Genomic DNA, 16,730 nt, shown 5'->3' with positions numbered 1-16,730 from the left:
ATGGAGGCTCCGCCCTTTTAAGTTCTATCCAGCCTCAGTCCCTAATGGCATTTTTTTGTGTACACAAGAACAATGTCCAGGGACCACAGGGACAGGGGCTAGTATGCGAATCACTCACTGAAAATCAGAACTATGACTTTCAAAAAAAAAAAAAAACGAAAGGACTTTTTTTGAAAGAGTGGTATAAGCTGCTTTTTAGCAGCACCATCTTGGCCAAGCAAGATTTGAAGTGCAGAATAAAAAATAATCAAACATGCAGAGGCCCCCAGAAAATTCTCCAGTTCCTAGGTGACTGATGGGCCTTCAGGCACGCCCAGAGTAAGAAGAGTCCTTTCTGTGTGTCTGTGTTGGGGTGGGTGGCTTGGATACTCCCAGGGAGCTTGGTCTGGGCGTGAGTCTCTGAAGCCAGAAGATATAAATAGGTACAACAAGCTTTGGGGTTTGGATCCCAGGAGGCTATCTGAAATCATCCTTATTTCAACTCCAACAAGAAGCTGCATCTCTATTCATCTTAAGGTGACCAGGATATACAATGTACGAAGTTGGAACACAATGTTTAGTAGCTTCCTTTCGGATCTTGACTTTGACACAATTCTCATTATTGTTCAGATTATTGTATGTGTTATAAAAAGTGTTATTTTCACACTATTTTTATTTTTATTTATTTTTAAAATAAATTTATTTTTTGGCTGCGTTGGGTCTTTGTTGCCTTGCGTGGGCTTTTCTCTAGTTGCGGCGAGCGGGGCTACTCTTTGCTGCGGTGTGCGGGCTTCTCATTGCGGTGGCTTCTCTTTGTTGCAGAGCACAGGCTCTAGGCATGTGGGCTCCACGGCATGTGGGATCTTCCCGGACCAGGACTCAAACCCGTGTCCCCTGCATTGGCAGGTGGATTCTTAACCAATGCACCACCAGGGAAGTCCCCACACTATTTTTATAATACAATAATCTGAACAGTATTTTTTAAAGCAACCTTAAATGAGACACGGCCAAAAACGTATTGCCCTTTGTATTCTAACAAAAATAGACCACACTGTACTGTACTAATGCAGCAACCTCCCTTGTCCATGTAACTAAGCTATGGGTGGTCTTTTCAGGATATTGAACACTCTTTTGTTTCACGATTGCTAAAGAATAAACTTTGCACAAACGTGTAACCACTAACATTTATAGGACAATGTGCTGGACACTGTTTAAGGTGATTTACATGTATTATCCACTTAATCCTAATAGCTGAATGTTGTGGGTCCATTACTACCTCCTTTTTACAGATAAGGAAACCTGAAGCCCAGGAAGTTCAAGGGTGACATTTTGTTGAACTGGACCCCTATCTGTGACCAGCATTGGGTTTACAGTTGGCCCTTGAACAACACAGGTTTGAACTCCACGGGTCCACTTACACACAGATTTTTTTCAATAAATATTACAGTATTACACCATCTGTGGTTGGTTGAATCCGCATATGCATAACTGCGGATACGGAGGACCAATTATGGGATTTGAGCATCTGCGGATTCTGGTATCCATGGTAGGTCCTAAAACCCATCGGCCACAGACACTGATGAACAACTGTATTTCTTTTTTTTTTTTTTTTTTGCCGTAAAGGATGATACAATCAATGCCTTTCCCATTCACCTTGACCCTCCCAGGACAGAACCCCACCCCTTCACCCCACCATTCAGCTTCCAAAGAAACGTGGTGAGGGGACTTTTCTGGTGGTCCAATGGTTAAGACTCCACGCTCCCAATGCAGAGGGCCCGGGTTCGATCCCTGGTCAGGGAACTAGATCCTGCATGCTGCAACTAAGAGCCCACATGCCACAACTAAAAGATCCCGCGTGCCACAACTAAGACCCGGTGCAGCCAAAAAACAAACAAACAAAACAAAGAAACGTAGTGGGAAGAAATCACAGGAGTCAGCAATACCAAGGAGATCTACTGTCTCACTGCCAGAATTGATTTTTTGTTCTTGTTTTTACAATATTCATGTTAAAATTTCAAAAATTATTTTAAAAACCTCATTCCTAGAAGACTATATATAAGATACTATATATAAGATACTAATGACAGGGTTGTTATAAATATGAATTAGCTATTAATGCAGAGAAAGTGTTCAGAACGACACCTGTTGCGAGAACATTTGCTGTCATTCCAGGAAGTAGTACAGTACTTTTCAGAAGGCAGTATAACCTGGCCACTGCCACAGGCTCTGACAACTATGTGGTCTTGGGCAGGTCACTTAACCCCTTTGTGACTCAGCCTCCTCATCTGAAAAAAACTGCCTCATAGACTTAGTGTGAGGACTAAATGAGTTAATATTTTTAAAGTTTAGACAAGCATCTGGAACAGAGAAGATATCCACTAAATGCTGACTACTGTTAGTTGTTTTAATAACTTTTCCCAATAACAGATCCATCTGCCAGAGGTAAATCTGGTACAGAATAATGTGAATGAGAATGACCACAGCCACCTCTTACATTTATGTGCTCTGCATTTTTTCAATTTTTGTTTTTAAACATTTACACACTCTTACTGGATTAAAAATGGGTTTTGAACAACAAGCTGATGACAGAAGGCACTTTGTTTGTTGGGAGCCTGGAGAGAAAGGGGCAGAATTTATGTACATGAATGGCAGGTCAGTGGGTGGGGAAAGAAGGGTCTCAGGCCTGGGAGTATCAAGTCACCAGAAGCAGCTCCTGGAGGTTGTGAGTGACCTTGGTTACAATCATGATATCTGAAAAAGCTCAAGTCCATGGGGGACCACAAGTCCCACCCACTCTAACAGAGTCTGGGGTTATTTTACTGTCAGAGTGATGGTTGAGGGTCCTAGCTGAATGAACAAACAAAAACACATTTGGACAGAAAAGACAGGTAAGCCAGAGCAGTTTAAAGATAATGCCACATCACAATAGTAACTTAAGTGACGGCAGAAACAGGCAGGGGCCATGTCTTTTTTAGGACTCCTTTCTTCATGTGCCTCCTGCCTATTTGGCCTCCAGAGTTTATAACTGCAAAGGCGAGCATTGGACCCCACCGGCTGTGTCTGCTTTTCATTACTATCACAGGCTGAAATGAAACCTGAAGTTGGGCCTCATCCTCAGGAACTAAAAGGAGCACCATTTGAGGGAAAGCTCAGGTGGCTTGGGGTGACAGGGGTGTGCTAAGAATCAAGGCCAGAGAGCAAAGTGGGAGGACACACGGAGCTGAGGCGTAACTGGCGTGTAGACCCTGAGTCCTTATTCACTTATCTCATCCCTGAGGTTTCTTCCCAAACTGGAGAAGTGGGGGTTGGGACACAAGATCATAATTTAAATCTGACCATTTCCTGATAGGAAAATGTTTGCCTCTGAAGCCAAAGTTCTCACAATCCCCAAAGTCTTAATGGTGACAACTTTCCATGGTCTGAGTCAGAAACCAGATTCCTACACTTGGGAAAAGCCTCACAGACCATTTGAGCAGCCTCCAGCAAGCTGCAATAGCAAGCCAGCTTTCCGACAAATATTTATCAAGCCCCTATTAGGTGCCAGGTACTGGAAAAACAGCAGTAACTCAGACAAAAGGTCCCCACTCTCATGGTACTGCCATTTTAGCTAGAAAGATAATTGATAAATAAGATCACTTTTTTAAATTGGTGCTATCATTAAAATAGTAGTTTGGTTAGCATTGCTGAGCGGTGGGTGAAGGGGGCAGGGATGAGAAATAAATTCAAGCTGGTCACAACACTGTAAATCAACTACACTTCAATAAAATAAAATTTTTTAAAATAAAACAATTTAAGCTGGAACCTGAATGAAAAGGAGCCAAATACGCAAAGCTCTGGACAGTGAATGTGTGGATAAGGCCAGTGAGGCCAGGAAGTGATTGATGCAGAAGAGAAATCACTTCACAGGGCTAGAACTGGAGTCACACTTCTCTTTTCCTTTTTTTTTTAAAAAAATTTATTTATTTATGGCTGCATTGGGTCTTTGTTGCTGCGCGGTGCTTTCTCTAGTTGCAGGGAGCAGGGGCTACTTTTTCCTGCGGTGCGTGGACTTCTCATTGCAGTGGCTTCCCTTGTTGCGGAGCACAGGCTCTAGGTGCGTGGGCTTCAGTAGTTGTGGCACACAGGCTCAGCACTTGTGGCACACGAGCTTAGTTGCTCCGCGGCATGTGGGATCTTCCCGGACCAGGTCTTGAACCCGTGTCCCCTACATTGGCAGACGGATTCTTAACCACTGCACCACCAGGGAAGCCCCACTCTACTCTTAAGATCTCAATTGCATTTACCCAGTGAGTGATTCAGGGCCAAACTGAGGGCCTGAGCAAGACTGGACCCTGGGGGCTTCCCTGGTGGCGCAGTGGCTGAGAGTCCGCCTGCTGATGCAGGGGACGAGGGTTTGTGCCCCGGTCCAGGAGGATCCCACATGCCGCGGAGCGGCTGGGCCCGTGAGCCATGGCCGCTGAGCCTGCGAGTCCAGGGCCTGTGCTCTGCAACGGGAGAGGCCACAACAGTGAGAGGCCCGCGTATCGCAAAAAACAAAACAAAACAAAACAAAACTGGACCCTGGGTTTGGTACCTCAGTCTCAGGTGATATAGCTACATGGGCACAGCCCTTGATTCGTCTCATTTTTTTCTGTTAATACACTGACCTACATCTGGTTGCTTTTTAAATATTAAGCCATCCTTGCTTTCTTGGGGTACGTTTCACTTGGTTTTGGTGACCGCCTGCATTTACCAAGCTCTTACAATATCCATCTTATAGAACTGTCACAACAGCCCTAATGAGGTAGGTGCAACATTTAGCCCCACTTTGAAGATGAGGAAAGTGAACCCTGGAGGGGTTTACTGTCCATGGCCACAGACATAGAAAATATTAAAACTAGCATTTGGACCCAGGCAGGAAGTAGAACTGGACTGTTTCTTATCCTGGATACCAGAAACTACCACCTCCGATAACTAGCCAGGAGTGTTGACAACAGTACCCTATCCCTCTCTCACCTCTCTGTATGTGCCCCCACCCACCCCCCATCCCCGCATCAAGTCCCAAATCAATTTCCACTCCTGTCTCTCTTCTGACCTTCTGCACTGGTAGATCGGCCCTGAAATCTACAACAGCTTCCAGTTGCTGTGAGAAGCCGACCTCTTTAGGCCTCCTCTCCAACTTCATCCCCTGTTGCTCTTACTCTATCTGGTTATGTTCCAGTTACACTGGCTTTCTTGCACATCCTTTTCAAACTGCACAAATTGTTCCTGAGATCTGGAACACTCTCTTCTGTGCCTGCAAACAAATACTTCTACTCATCCTACGCTAACATTACTGATAACAAAGCACTTTGTGCCAGACACTGTTCGAAATATTTTACATAGAAAACCTTCTTTAGTACTCACAACAACCCTATGAAGTTGGTACTATTATCCCATGTCACAAATCAGGAAATGAAGACAAAAAGATGAAGTAACCTGCCCAATGCTGCACAGCCAGTAAACAATGGAGTTGGATTTACACCCAGGCCACCTGGTTCCAGAATCCTTGCTCTTAACCACTACACTATTTAACACCAATTCCCAAGTTAGTGTGAGGTTCTCCAGTGTGGATTCCTAACAATTTCTCTCTCATCCCACCCCCTTTGCTTTTGATCTGTCAGCAAATCCTGTCGGTTCTACCTTCAGAACGTAACCAGAATCCAACCTCTCCTCTCCACATCCACTGCCGCCACCACCACTGCTGGCCTGGACTACTGTGGTGGCCTCCTCACTGCTTCTGCCCTTGCCCCCCTCCCCTAGTCTGTCCTCACAGTTGCCAGAGGGTCCTGTTACAACCCAAGTCAGCCCATGGCCCTCCCTCCTCTGCTCAGACCCCTGCTCCATCTCTCTCAGAGAAAAAGCCAAAGTCCTCCCCGTGGCCAGAGAGGCCCTACAGAAGCAGGCCCCGTCACCTCTCCGACCTCACCTCCTGTCACTAGTCCCCTCACTCACTCTGCTCTGGCTGCACTGACCTTCTTGCTGTTCCTCACACACACCAAGCAAGCTCCCAACTCAGGGCCTTTGCACTTACTTGCTTTTTCTTCTGCCTCTAATTCTCCTCTTCCAGATGTCAAGGAAAGGCAAGGCTGAGATATTTGGCTGGTAAAGAAACATACCCTGGTTCGATTCAGATGTTTGCTACTTACATAGCAGAAACAAGAAGAGCCACAGATGCCAGCTCATGTCCCTCATGCAGGGTAACGCAGAAATAAAAAGGGGCCAGATGACTGCAGCACGGGTGGTAGGATACTGTGTTGCCAAGAAGCTAGTACATGCTAAGCAGTTCTATAACCTTAAATTGGGGGAGAGAAGGAACAGAAAGCCTCATACCTCACCAGAACCTCGGGAGATGAGAAACCGTCTCATGGCAGTCTCCTTGGTAGAGAGGGTGTTAATGAGAAATGGCCACGTAGCCTCTCATGCTCTGTGTTCCAAGGATCACAGGGCGTTCTCCCAATACTTAGATCAGCTTGCCTACGTGGCCTATGAGGAGACATGTTAGGGAGCCAGAGCACCGTGGCGGACCCATTCCCCTACCATTCTCCCTCTTAATTTCAAGTCTCTGTTGTAAGGTCACCTCCTTCGAGTCGCCTTCCCTAAACCATCTTGTGTAAGACCCCCACACTCTTCATTCCCTCTGCTTTATTCTCCTTAATGCTTGTCACTTTTTAACATTACATCACATACCAATTTATTACTTTATCATCCGTAGACCCCAATATGTGATCCCTAAGCAAAGAAATTTGTCATTATGTTGCTGTGTTCCTACTATTATTATCTGGCACACATAACAAATGCTTGGTAACATTTATTGACTACACGTAACTACCAGACACTGTTCTAGGTATTTCCCATGTCTTGACTCATTCAATGGGTATGATCCCCATTTTACCCTTAAGGAGAAAGGTTTCTAAGTGGTCCTGGGTTTTGAAGGAAGGCAGGACCTCTGGTGCTGGGCAAAGAATGATCCATCTGCCTGGAGAAGCCAGAGGGGTCCTGAGGGCTGTGATTGGTGGGGAGAGGCAGGAAGGGGTTCTAAGACCTGTATCTGGTTTTGTTTTTTTGGCCATGCAGCATGGCATACAGGATCTTAGTTCCCTGACCAGGGATTGAACCCGTGACCTCTGAAGTGGAAGTGCAGAGTCCCAACCACTGGACCACCAGGGAATTCCCTAGGACCAGCATCTGGAAAGTATTGTCAGATGTCAAGAAATACAAGCTAGCATTGCAGGGTTTCTTGAGGCCCTTGGAATAGAGATTCCTGTAACAATGGAGAAGGCTTTGGGGAACAGGGGCAAGCCAGCCAAAAATAGCTGACAGCCATCCACTTCCCATGCCAACGCAAAGGTCTAACAAACCACACCCCTAACAGTTTTCTTTTGAACTTTTTATTATGGAAAGTCTCAAACTTACAATAGTAGTGATTTAATATACTTCCATGTACCTATCACCCAGGTTCAACAATTATAATAAACACACTGCATTTTCTAAACTGCAGGCTCCATAAGCATTTCAGTGGTTTGGAGCCAACTGTTTTTGTTAACAAAAATATAACTAGAAAACATCAGGGCATTTTGCACATTTAATTCATTAAACCTTTCTTCCACTTAAATAGACAAATGGGTAGACTGTATCCCAATTTAAAAAAATGTACTTCTTACTAAGGATTGCAGTCAAAGTTTAAAATGGAGACCACAAGTACTGTGCTTGAATGACTATTAAGTAGACAGAGTAAAGAAAACTTTCTGAATTTTACTTGAAGGAAGCTTAAAACTGAATTTAGAACAGCATATTAGAAATGTTTACGCAGAACAATGCCACAGATTGTTTTCAACAACTTAGAAGCCTTAGGTTTCTTTGTGCCTTCACTGGTTATGTTAGAACCCATGTCCCATAGACTCCAGGGCAGTTCTCCATAACCTAACACTAATACTTCTGCAGTGTATTGCATACATATTCACACTAAGTGGGAAAAATAAAGATTATGAAAAGCTTCAGGTCTTGTCACTGAATTTGAAATAAAATGACTTTTAGTTTTGCAGATATCTGTGCACTTCGAATTATAAGGGATCATGCTAGCCTGGAGTGGGGTGAGAGGTGGAAGAGGAATGCAGCTAGGCAGGAACTGTGGCATGCTTTGTCTCCAAAAGCAGGAGTGGAAGGAACACTGCCCACTGTTACCCGATATGCTTTCTTACATACCTAAGTATTTACAGCAACTTATTTTAAAAAGCTTTTTGAAAGTTTACATCCCTCAAAACAGAATGTAGGGCAAGGTTTGGGGGTAGCATCACAGACCTACCTTGTTCTAAATGTCACCTCCAGTACCGCTCTGTGAGGTGGCACTATTATTCCCATTTTGCACGTTGAACCTGAGGCAGATAAAAAAACTAAGCTAGGAAGCAGGGTCTGTGAGATGTTCGTATCAAGTTTGGTGGGGGGTAGGCAAGATAAATACAAATACCTGTAGGCCAGGAGTCTGGTCTTCACAGGCTTTGGGACACAGGTTCTCAAAGAACCTTTGAATGTGCTTGTGGTCTCAGTGGGTTCTCGGGAAACATGCACACTAGTGAGATGCTGGTCAAAGTGAAGAGGACTAAGAAGCTTTTAATAAGGGTTTTCAATCTCAAGTCCAGAAATTGTATTGCTGAGTATGTGCCAAAGAAAACTGTGTCTTCTAGGCCCCTTCCTTAGAGCAGGTAAACAAGAGACTGGGCCTCCGAAGGCTGGATTACTAAACAGCACCTTCTGAAAGGACGTTTATGGTTTTTGTTGATGTCACTTGGGGGATCATTTTGTTGCAGAACTTTGTGATTATGGGATCCTGTCTCAGGCCACATTGTGAGACGGACATTTTACTTCCTGAGAGGTAGGATGCAGAGGTGCCCCCCGCCCTAGACAGTAACAGTGGTGGTCCTGCCAGATCCCACAGCCTTAACTCCCTGGAGGCCCAGCACAGAATGCCTTAGACTGAGTACTCAACCAGTAAGGAGTAGCCACAATGTCCCTTTACCTGGGCCTGGATCAGCAGTCCAGGCAGGTCTCTGAAGTTCTCGTCTCCATCCACCTGGCAAAACAAATTCATGACTGGATGGGAGGAATGGTCCTGGGGCCTGTCTCAACTAGCTGGGAGGCACAGGCCATCAATACTGGAACTCTCACAATACAGGGACCCACGTAACCTATCAGCTCTGGTTGCCATTTAACAGCACCATACACTGGGTGGTTTATAAACAGAAATCTCCCGTACTTCTCGAGGCTGGAGTCCTAGATCAGGGTGCCAGCATGTCCAAGCTCTCCTGGGGGAGAACTTTCTAGATTGCAGACTGCCAACTTCTTGTTGCATCCTCACATGGCGGAGAGCAGGAGACTGAAGCAAGCTTTCTTAGTGACTATTATAAGGGCACTAATCCCATCATGACAGTGGAGCCTTCATGACCTCATCTAACCCTAATAACTCCCCACAAAGGCCTCATCTCCTAATACCATCACATTGGGGAGTACACTATCAGTCCATTAACACCTGCCCCATGAATGAGTGAATAAGGCAGTTTAGGATGTCCTGAAACTTACAATCTGGTGGTACTTGGCTCAGTATCTGCCAATTAGAAGCAATGGACATAACTGATCAGAAACTCTAAAGAGAGACAGAGCCCATGGGACTCCAATGCAGGCACCAGAACCATGACTAAAGGGAGTTAAAACTGAGGAACTACCACTTTACCACTGAAGACCCTCACACCACCATGGAAGACTGAACGCCTGTGGTTGATGCCTTTGCCAACTGTTTTTAACAGCTATAAACATGCTTATTAAATGCACTTGACCCCCCCCCCCAACAGAAAATGTAAATTGTCCATGAGGCTGAAAGACATGTTAAATGACCCACCGAAGGTCAAATAAGTGGAAAGCAGCAGAGCCTGGATTTGAATCCTGGAATCAGAAGCCAGAGGCTGTGCTCCTAGAACCCTGTTTTCAAACCAGGATTCTCCTGTGTCCCTCACACCAAGGTGAGTTTACTATACCTGCCCCCACCCCCAGTATTTCAGGAGGAGGAGCTGGCACCACTGTTTACAGCAGGATTTAGCCTACATTCTCAGAACAATCTTGTGAGAAGGGCACCTACCTGATGCTCAAAGACAGGGAGATTCAAACCCAAGCAGTCATTCCAAAGGTGACACCGAGATGATCACAACAGGACCAAGAGACCATCTCAGGAAACCCAATTCCAGCCATGAGGGGATTTCACCTGGACTCCCCACCCTTCCCACAAGCCTTATGTATACCAAAACCAATCCCAAACTCAACCAAACTTTGAACTCAAGGTCTCTACCCCTTCGGCAGTCCCTGCCCACCCCCTAACTAAATCCTCTTCTCAGTCTCCCTCTTGAACTTCTTCTATTTTTAATTTGTAATAAGCCTCTATACCTTAATTTGAGTAAGGAAAAAGCACTATCAATATCGATTTGTTTTCATCTTTTTAATCAACTCGTTGAAAGACATCCTAAACACTACATGAAACACAACAGAATATTTTTTTCTTCCAGTATTAAAAAAAATGACACAAATATTTTTAAGAAACTTCTATATAATCAAGGCAGAGATCTGGAGTAAAAAACACCTCTAAGTAATCATGTTCTTCGTTTCTTATAGTTACAGAGATTGCTTCCTAATCATAATTAAACATTGTGTTCAAAATGTTCCTAAATGCACATTATTAAAAAAAAAAATCAGTCTGGCCAAACATTTTTTTGCCAGAACCAACATTCCTGAGAGCCTGAACTAAAAAACTGGTAAAAAAAAAAAAAGGAAAATATATCCAGACTCCACAAATGTCTCAGAATTTGTCTTTAAATGGGAGAAAAATTTAACAAAAAAACACACGGAACTTTCTGAAAGGTCTTTAACAAGCTACCTTGGGAGCTCTACTCAAAAAAAGAAGTTGACGTAACTAAAACAGATGTTTCAGTGCAGCTCCAAAAATCTTTATAAATACAGCCATATGGAGGGATGGTCCTGGATCAGAAGAAGTTTTATTCCTTGTGTATCTGAGAACAGTAAGAAGGGGGAGAATTGTGATGTTGGGAATAGGCCAACATGCTCACTTCCCAGGGCTGATGAGGATGCTGAAAGGCTAGACAACAGGGACACCCCTCCACCTCTTCCATGCTCAATAGGAGTAGATGATTATAGACAAGACAGGTTTGAACACCCCCACCCCCCCCCACCCCCCGCCAAAGCAGACTAGCCTTTAACAGGCACCTGAGAGCAAGGGAGGCCTAGGAATGGTGCCAGGTGGGCTTGTTGAGGTATGCATAGGCAGGAGAAAAGTGAGAGGGACAGGACTGGTACATAGAAGTCTGCTCGGTGGCAACACAGAAGCCTCACCTACATTAGGTGTGCATGCCTCATCTCAGTTGTCATAATTATCCCTGTAATTTCCTCCTGAGTAGCGGTCATAACCACCCTGGCTTCTGGGAAAAAACACATAGTATCACAGGAACATCTTATATACACCTTCTGATAATACTAAAAACCATGTATACTTACAAATCCTGTCACATTTTTATGTACTATAATATAAACTTTAACGTGTAAAATGAGATGTTAAACGTGAACACCAAGTAAACATCAAATAATCACATTATGTATAACTTACGTACAGCATTTTAAACCATGTTAAACATTAATAGAATACACACAATTAACCAAGACAGTACAATAAACGTGTGTCACTATCTACTGCACACTGCAATTATATGACCTAATATCTTATTGTTATATTTAACCCAAATTATCGTTTCACACTTATTTTGTAGTTTCATTATAATGTGTAAAAACAAACACTAGTATAGCACCACAGTAAGAAATGTATGAATACTCAGGCAGCCGAGCTGAGATCTTGGGGAGAGGGAAGAGCACCACCAGAGTACCCCAACCCCTTGGCTACCCACCTGCCGCCATAGTCTCTGGACCTTCCATATCCATATCCATATCCTCCAGGTCGGCTATCATACCTGCCACTTCCATAGCCCTGGTCCCCACCACCTACAGCAGATAAAAAATATTCAAGTGACAATTGTCCAGACATAGGCTAACAGGCAACTCTCCTCCATATCCCATTATCAAACTTACCACTGCACTTACCTCTAGAGTAGCTGCGACCACGCCCATAGGCCCCAAAGGCACCCCCTCTTGTTCCCCGGGCCGACTTGCCCGCGTGGTCCACACGGATCTGACGACCGTCCAGAGACTAGGTGTGGGGAGACACAAGGAGGATGGATGGGTTGGTGGTCAAACAGAGCAGGGATGAGGTAAGAGCGGGCTGGGCAGGTGGGCAAAAGAGCCCAGAAATTCCTGCTGGGCACCAGGTTCTGGGTACCACATTCCAGAACAAGCTCCTTTGACCAGAATGGCTTTATCAGGAGCTACAGAATCCCACAAAATGACCTGAATCCACCGTGTTCCCCCTGCTACTACTTACATCTTGACTGAACTCAGGTTGAGTTCTCCTCCCCACTCCTCTAAGCTGCCCGACTATTAGGGCTAGATAGACACCTCTCTTGGTTTGAGGCTTCAGAGTCCATCCCAGAAGACTCACGAGGTCCTCTCCGGGCCAGGCCCGCAGGTCTGCAGACTCTACTACCTAAGCCCAGAGCAGGTCAACCATCCACAGGTGGCTTCTCGGCCTCATGCAGGACCAGTCGTCGCCTCCCAGGCAGCCCGGCTCTGTCTGCCGCTGCCCTCCACCCCCTAGAACAGAAGGCAGTCACGCTCCTGTGAGTGGGCACTGCGGAGCTTGGTGGCCGCGCTGCCCCTAGCAGACACAGAGGGAAAAACAGAAAGAATGGTCGAAGTGACAGATAGGAGCAGGGCCCCTATGCAGGTAGGCGGCCTCACCTCTCCATTCATGGCTCTCATGGCATCTGAGGCATGCTCTGGATTGGTGAAGGTGATGAAGCCAAAACCCCGGGATCGCTGAGTGTCCCGGTCCTTGACAACAACCACTGGAAAAGGGAGAGGGGAGAGAGGTAAGAGGACAAGTGGCAAAGGGTGTTGGACCCTCCTCCCACCAATCCTGAATGGAAAGTTATCGAGTTCTCAGTCTTATACCTAGGAACAAAAGCAGGAGGAGTAATGTAAAGGCCTGGGGTCCTGACCCTTTTCTCCCGTTTCCTGAAATGCATGGGCCCCAAACTTCCTTCCACACCCCCCCATCACGTGTCTGGCCCATGTCTCACCCTCAGAAATAGGTCCGAAGCTGCTGAAGTGGTCTTCCAGAGCCTGCTCATCAGTGTTGAAGTTGAGCCCTCCCACGAAGAGCTTCCCTTCTTCAGAGGACATGGCGGTAAATTCAAGTCCTGTGGAGAGAATATGGAAAAGAGTAGAAGAAGCAGCGTAGTTGGGAGAAAGAGATTGGAGAAATGAGAAAAGATAAAGAGAAGAGAAAACACAGAAGAGACAAAAGGAACAAAATAAGGGGTAACTATGGAGAAACACAGAAAGGCCAAACCGGCGGGAATCTACGGGGCGAACTCAGCGAGGTAGCCATTTGGGGGCCGCCTTCGCGCATGCCCACAACATCCCCCGCCACCGCGCCCGTCATTTTGTGCGGCCGCGCATGCCCAGAACACCCTTGCGCTCCCTCCTCACCCGCAAAACAAGATGGCGGCGGTAACGTAAGAAAACCCCCCCACCCCCACCCAGGCCTCCGCTGTCGCGCGGTCACTGCCACCAGCCACGCCGCCAGCCCTCCCGGCATTCCTCGCAATTAGATAGAGCGCGCCAACCTCACACCAAACAAAGTGTCACCTCCGAACACGGGACCCACTCGCCCCGGAGAAGCCCAAGCCTACGTGTCAAAAGCCGGTACTCTCCCCACTCGCGCACCTCGCTCTTGCCCGGCGTGGCACACGTCAGTGGGGCGAGAAGCGGTTGCTCCGCAAAACATGCTGCTTACCTGGAAATTAAGTAAAAGGCCGACGACACAGCTACCGCCAAGAAGCCGAGAGACTGGGAAGGGCGCCGCGCGGGAAGACTCCTGATAAAGCGTACGTAGCGGTACGTCACGGGTCGTCCGTCACGCGTGCCGGCGTGCGCGCTCATTGGCTGACGCCAGTGAGGGGGCGGGGTGGGAGGAAGGGACGGCGATGCAAAGGGATCGATGCGCTCAGTACGCTTCCGGAAATGGAGGCGTGGCTTGTGTAGTTGTTTCCGCCTGGCATCAGCGTCTTTCCACTGGCCCCAGCCGTCTTCATCCCTTACACGCACGAGCGTTTTTCCTGTCACACCCATTTCCGTCCCGGACATCACCCTCACCATCTTTGACGTCGTCTCCCCCATTGGTTTTGACGTCTTCCTCTAGGTCCCTGAGGACATAATTACCGTCCTCTGATAACTTCTGTCACCTTCTAGTCCTCCAACCTCATACCTCTCGAGGCCTCGATGTTTTATCTCCCCACTGTCCCTGACGTCATCGCCCTTCACAGTCCTTAACATCAGACCCTTTGTTTCTTAGTCCCTGACCCTGACCCCTACGTTTCCTTCTCTGTGCCCAACATCTAGCCACTTGTTATGGGACCCTTTTCCCTGGCATCGTTCCTTCTCATTTATAACTTCAGCCCTCATCCTTATCTGACAGCCTCCTGAAGCCAGTTTCTCGAATTCCCTACCATTGGACCACCTGAGGTGCCTTCTACAGAAGAGGATGCTTCAATCTTCAGAAGGAGTAAATCCCAATCCAACAGAACGATTATTTGCTGTCACTCAGAGTTGCTGAACCCTTGATCCACAGAAAGGACTTTCACAAAACATAATGGACTTATCCAAAGCAAAGAGTGTCTGAGCCCACTCCCCACAGTTTGTTCTTGTTCAGCCTTCTGAGTGTCTGAGCTACTTTTACAATGAATGGATTTGACAGACTTTTCGTTTCTGAACTCCCCATCAAGGAAGAATGGGTTAGTTTTCCCTCAGAGACTCTAAATATGTCATCCATAGAATGGACTTGTCCAGCCTGCTAAGGGTGAGCACCCCAAACACAGACTAGATTTAACTTTTGGAGTACAGTATGGCATGCATCCACAAAATGGACTTGTCTGGCTTTTGCCATATCCAGACTTCTATGCCCAGGATGGACGTGAAGAGATTTCACATTGTCCACACATGTGCTAGTCTTAGCCCTCTGATAATCTGAGCCCCCATGCAAAAATTAGAGGTACTTATTTACCTCTCAAGGTGTCTGCGCTCTGATCATATTTCACAGTTCGTGACACATCGTCATGGTTGTTCTATGCAAAGCCTCTCATTTTATTTATTCTTTTATTCCTGCACCCAACTATCATTCTCTTCCTCCCACCGTTAACTATTTTATTGGGTTTAATGTTATCTCTTGGTGTGATTTCATATAAAATGTGCATTTTTGTGTATGCTTTTTTAAAAATGTATTTATTTAGGCTGTGCTGGGTCTTAGTTGTGGCATACAGGATCTTAGTTGCAGCATGCAGACTTCTTGGTTGGGGCATGCGAACTCTTTAGTTGCAGCATGCATGCAGGATCTAGTTCCCTGACCAGGGATCGGACCCAGGCCCCCTGAATTGGGAGCACAGAGTCTTACCCATTGGACCACCACGGAAGTCCCTTGGTATGCTTTTAATTTAAATGGTAGTGTCATTTGTTTTTGTTTTTTTTTACTCTTTTTTTCAACCAGCATTATATTTTTATTCCATCTGTGGGAATTCCCTGGTGGTCCAGTGGTTAATACTCTGTGCTTTCATTCCTGGGGCCCAGGTTCGATCCCTGGTCGGGGAACTAAGATCCCACAAGCTGTGCAGTGTGGCCAAAACAAAAAACAAACAAAAGAACAAACAAAAAAAAACATTAATGGGAGTTTTGTTGGGATTGCATTGAATTAATAGATTTGGGGCAAAATAATATCTTAATAATATTACCTGTGGAGGTTTTAAAATATGTTCACAAACTCTTTGAGAATGCCCCCTTCAAGAGTTGGAGCCTAGTTCCCTTTCCCTTGAGGGTAGGCTGGACTTTTGACTCACTTGTAATGCACAGAATGAGCACATCACTTCCAAAACTAGGTCATAAAAGGCACTTCGGGGCTTCCCTGGTGGCGCAGTGGTTGAGAGTCTGCCTGCCAATGCAGGGGACACGGGTTCATGCCCCAGTCCAGGAGGATCCCACATGCCCGGAGTGGCTGGGCCTGTGAGCCATGGCCGCTGAGCCTGCGCGTCCGGAGCCTGTGCTCCACAACGGGAGTGGCCGCAATAGTGAGAGGCCTGCGTACCGTAAAAAAAAAAAGAAAAGGCACTTCAGTTTCCTGCTTTCACACAGACTGCTTTCTCTATGGGACGGTACCTGGTACTTCATGCAGCAGCCCTATGGAGGAACTGAAGCCTCCTGCTAACAGCTATGTGAGTGGGCCTTCTTGGAAGTGGAGTCAAGCCTTCAGATGACTGCAGGCCCCTTCCGCATCCTGACTGCAACCTCATAAGAGACTCAGCTTCAGAACCACCCAGCTAAGCCACTCCCAGAATTCTGACCCTCTGAAACTGAGATAATGATTATTGTTTTAAGTCTGGGAGTAATTTGTTGCCAATACATAGCTAATACATCACGAAATCTTCCCAGCAAAGAGCATGAGATGTCTCTCCTTTTATTCAGATCACCTACAATATTTGTTATTAGAGTTAAAAAAATTTTTTAATAGATTTTATTAT

General features: G+C 46.1%; 1 protein-coding gene across 4 annotated transcripts; it reads right to left on the bottom strand.

The window, feature by feature from the left end:
• Positions 1-10,461: 10,461 nt before the first annotated feature.
• Positions 10,462-14,072, bottom strand: RBM3 (RNA binding motif protein 3). 4 transcript variants are annotated; one of them, XM_032620765.1, is made up of 7 exons: positions 13,961-14,072; positions 13,242-13,361; positions 12,901-13,007; positions 12,148-12,253; positions 11,955-12,048; positions 11,389-11,471; positions 10,462-11,048 (listed from the first exon to the last, which is right to left on the bottom strand). In XM_032620765.1, exons 2-6 carry the CDS (start codon positions 13,342-13,344, stop codon positions 11,414-11,416), a joined length of 468 nt encoding a protein of 155 aa, XP_032476656.1. In that variant the 5' UTR covers positions 13,345-13,361; positions 13,961-14,072; the 3' UTR covers positions 10,462-11,048; positions 11,389-11,413. The 4 variants fall into 4 exon arrangements, 3 of the variants coding, with proteins under 3 accessions (XP_032476656.1, XP_032476654.1, XP_032476655.1); XM_032620764.1 differs by having other exon boundaries at positions 10,776-11,048; positions 11,389-11,474; XR_004348154.1 differs by having other exon boundaries at positions 11,389-12,048.
• Between the last annotated feature and the right edge of the window lie 2,658 nt (positions 14,073-16,730).

The sequence above is a fragment of the Phocoena sinus genome, chromosome X (genome assembly GCF_008692025.1).
Source record: "Phocoena sinus isolate mPhoSin1 chromosome X, mPhoSin1.pri, whole genome shotgun sequence".
NCBI classification, from domain to species: Eukaryota; Metazoa; Chordata; class Mammalia; order Artiodactyla; family Phocoenidae; genus Phocoena; species Phocoena sinus.
The sequence above is the reverse complement of the archived record's forward strand: the minus strand, read 5'-3'. Positions and strand labels throughout refer to the sequence as shown.

Bases quoted from the DNA above. Each gene is read 5' to 3' on its own strand.
- RBM3 (XM_032620763.1), bottom strand. From the start codon at position 13,344: ATGTCCTCTGAAGAAGGGAAGCTCTTCGTGGGAGGGCTCAACTTCAAC. The intron at 13,008-13,241 runs GTGAGACATGGG...TCCCTTTTCCAG, and splicing joins CTTCGGACCTATTTCTGAGG to TGGTTGTTGTCAAGGACCGG. The intron at 12,254-12,900 runs GTGAGGCCGCCT...CCCCACACCTAG, and splicing joins TGAGAGCCATGAATGGAGAG to TCTCTGGACGGTCGTCAGAT.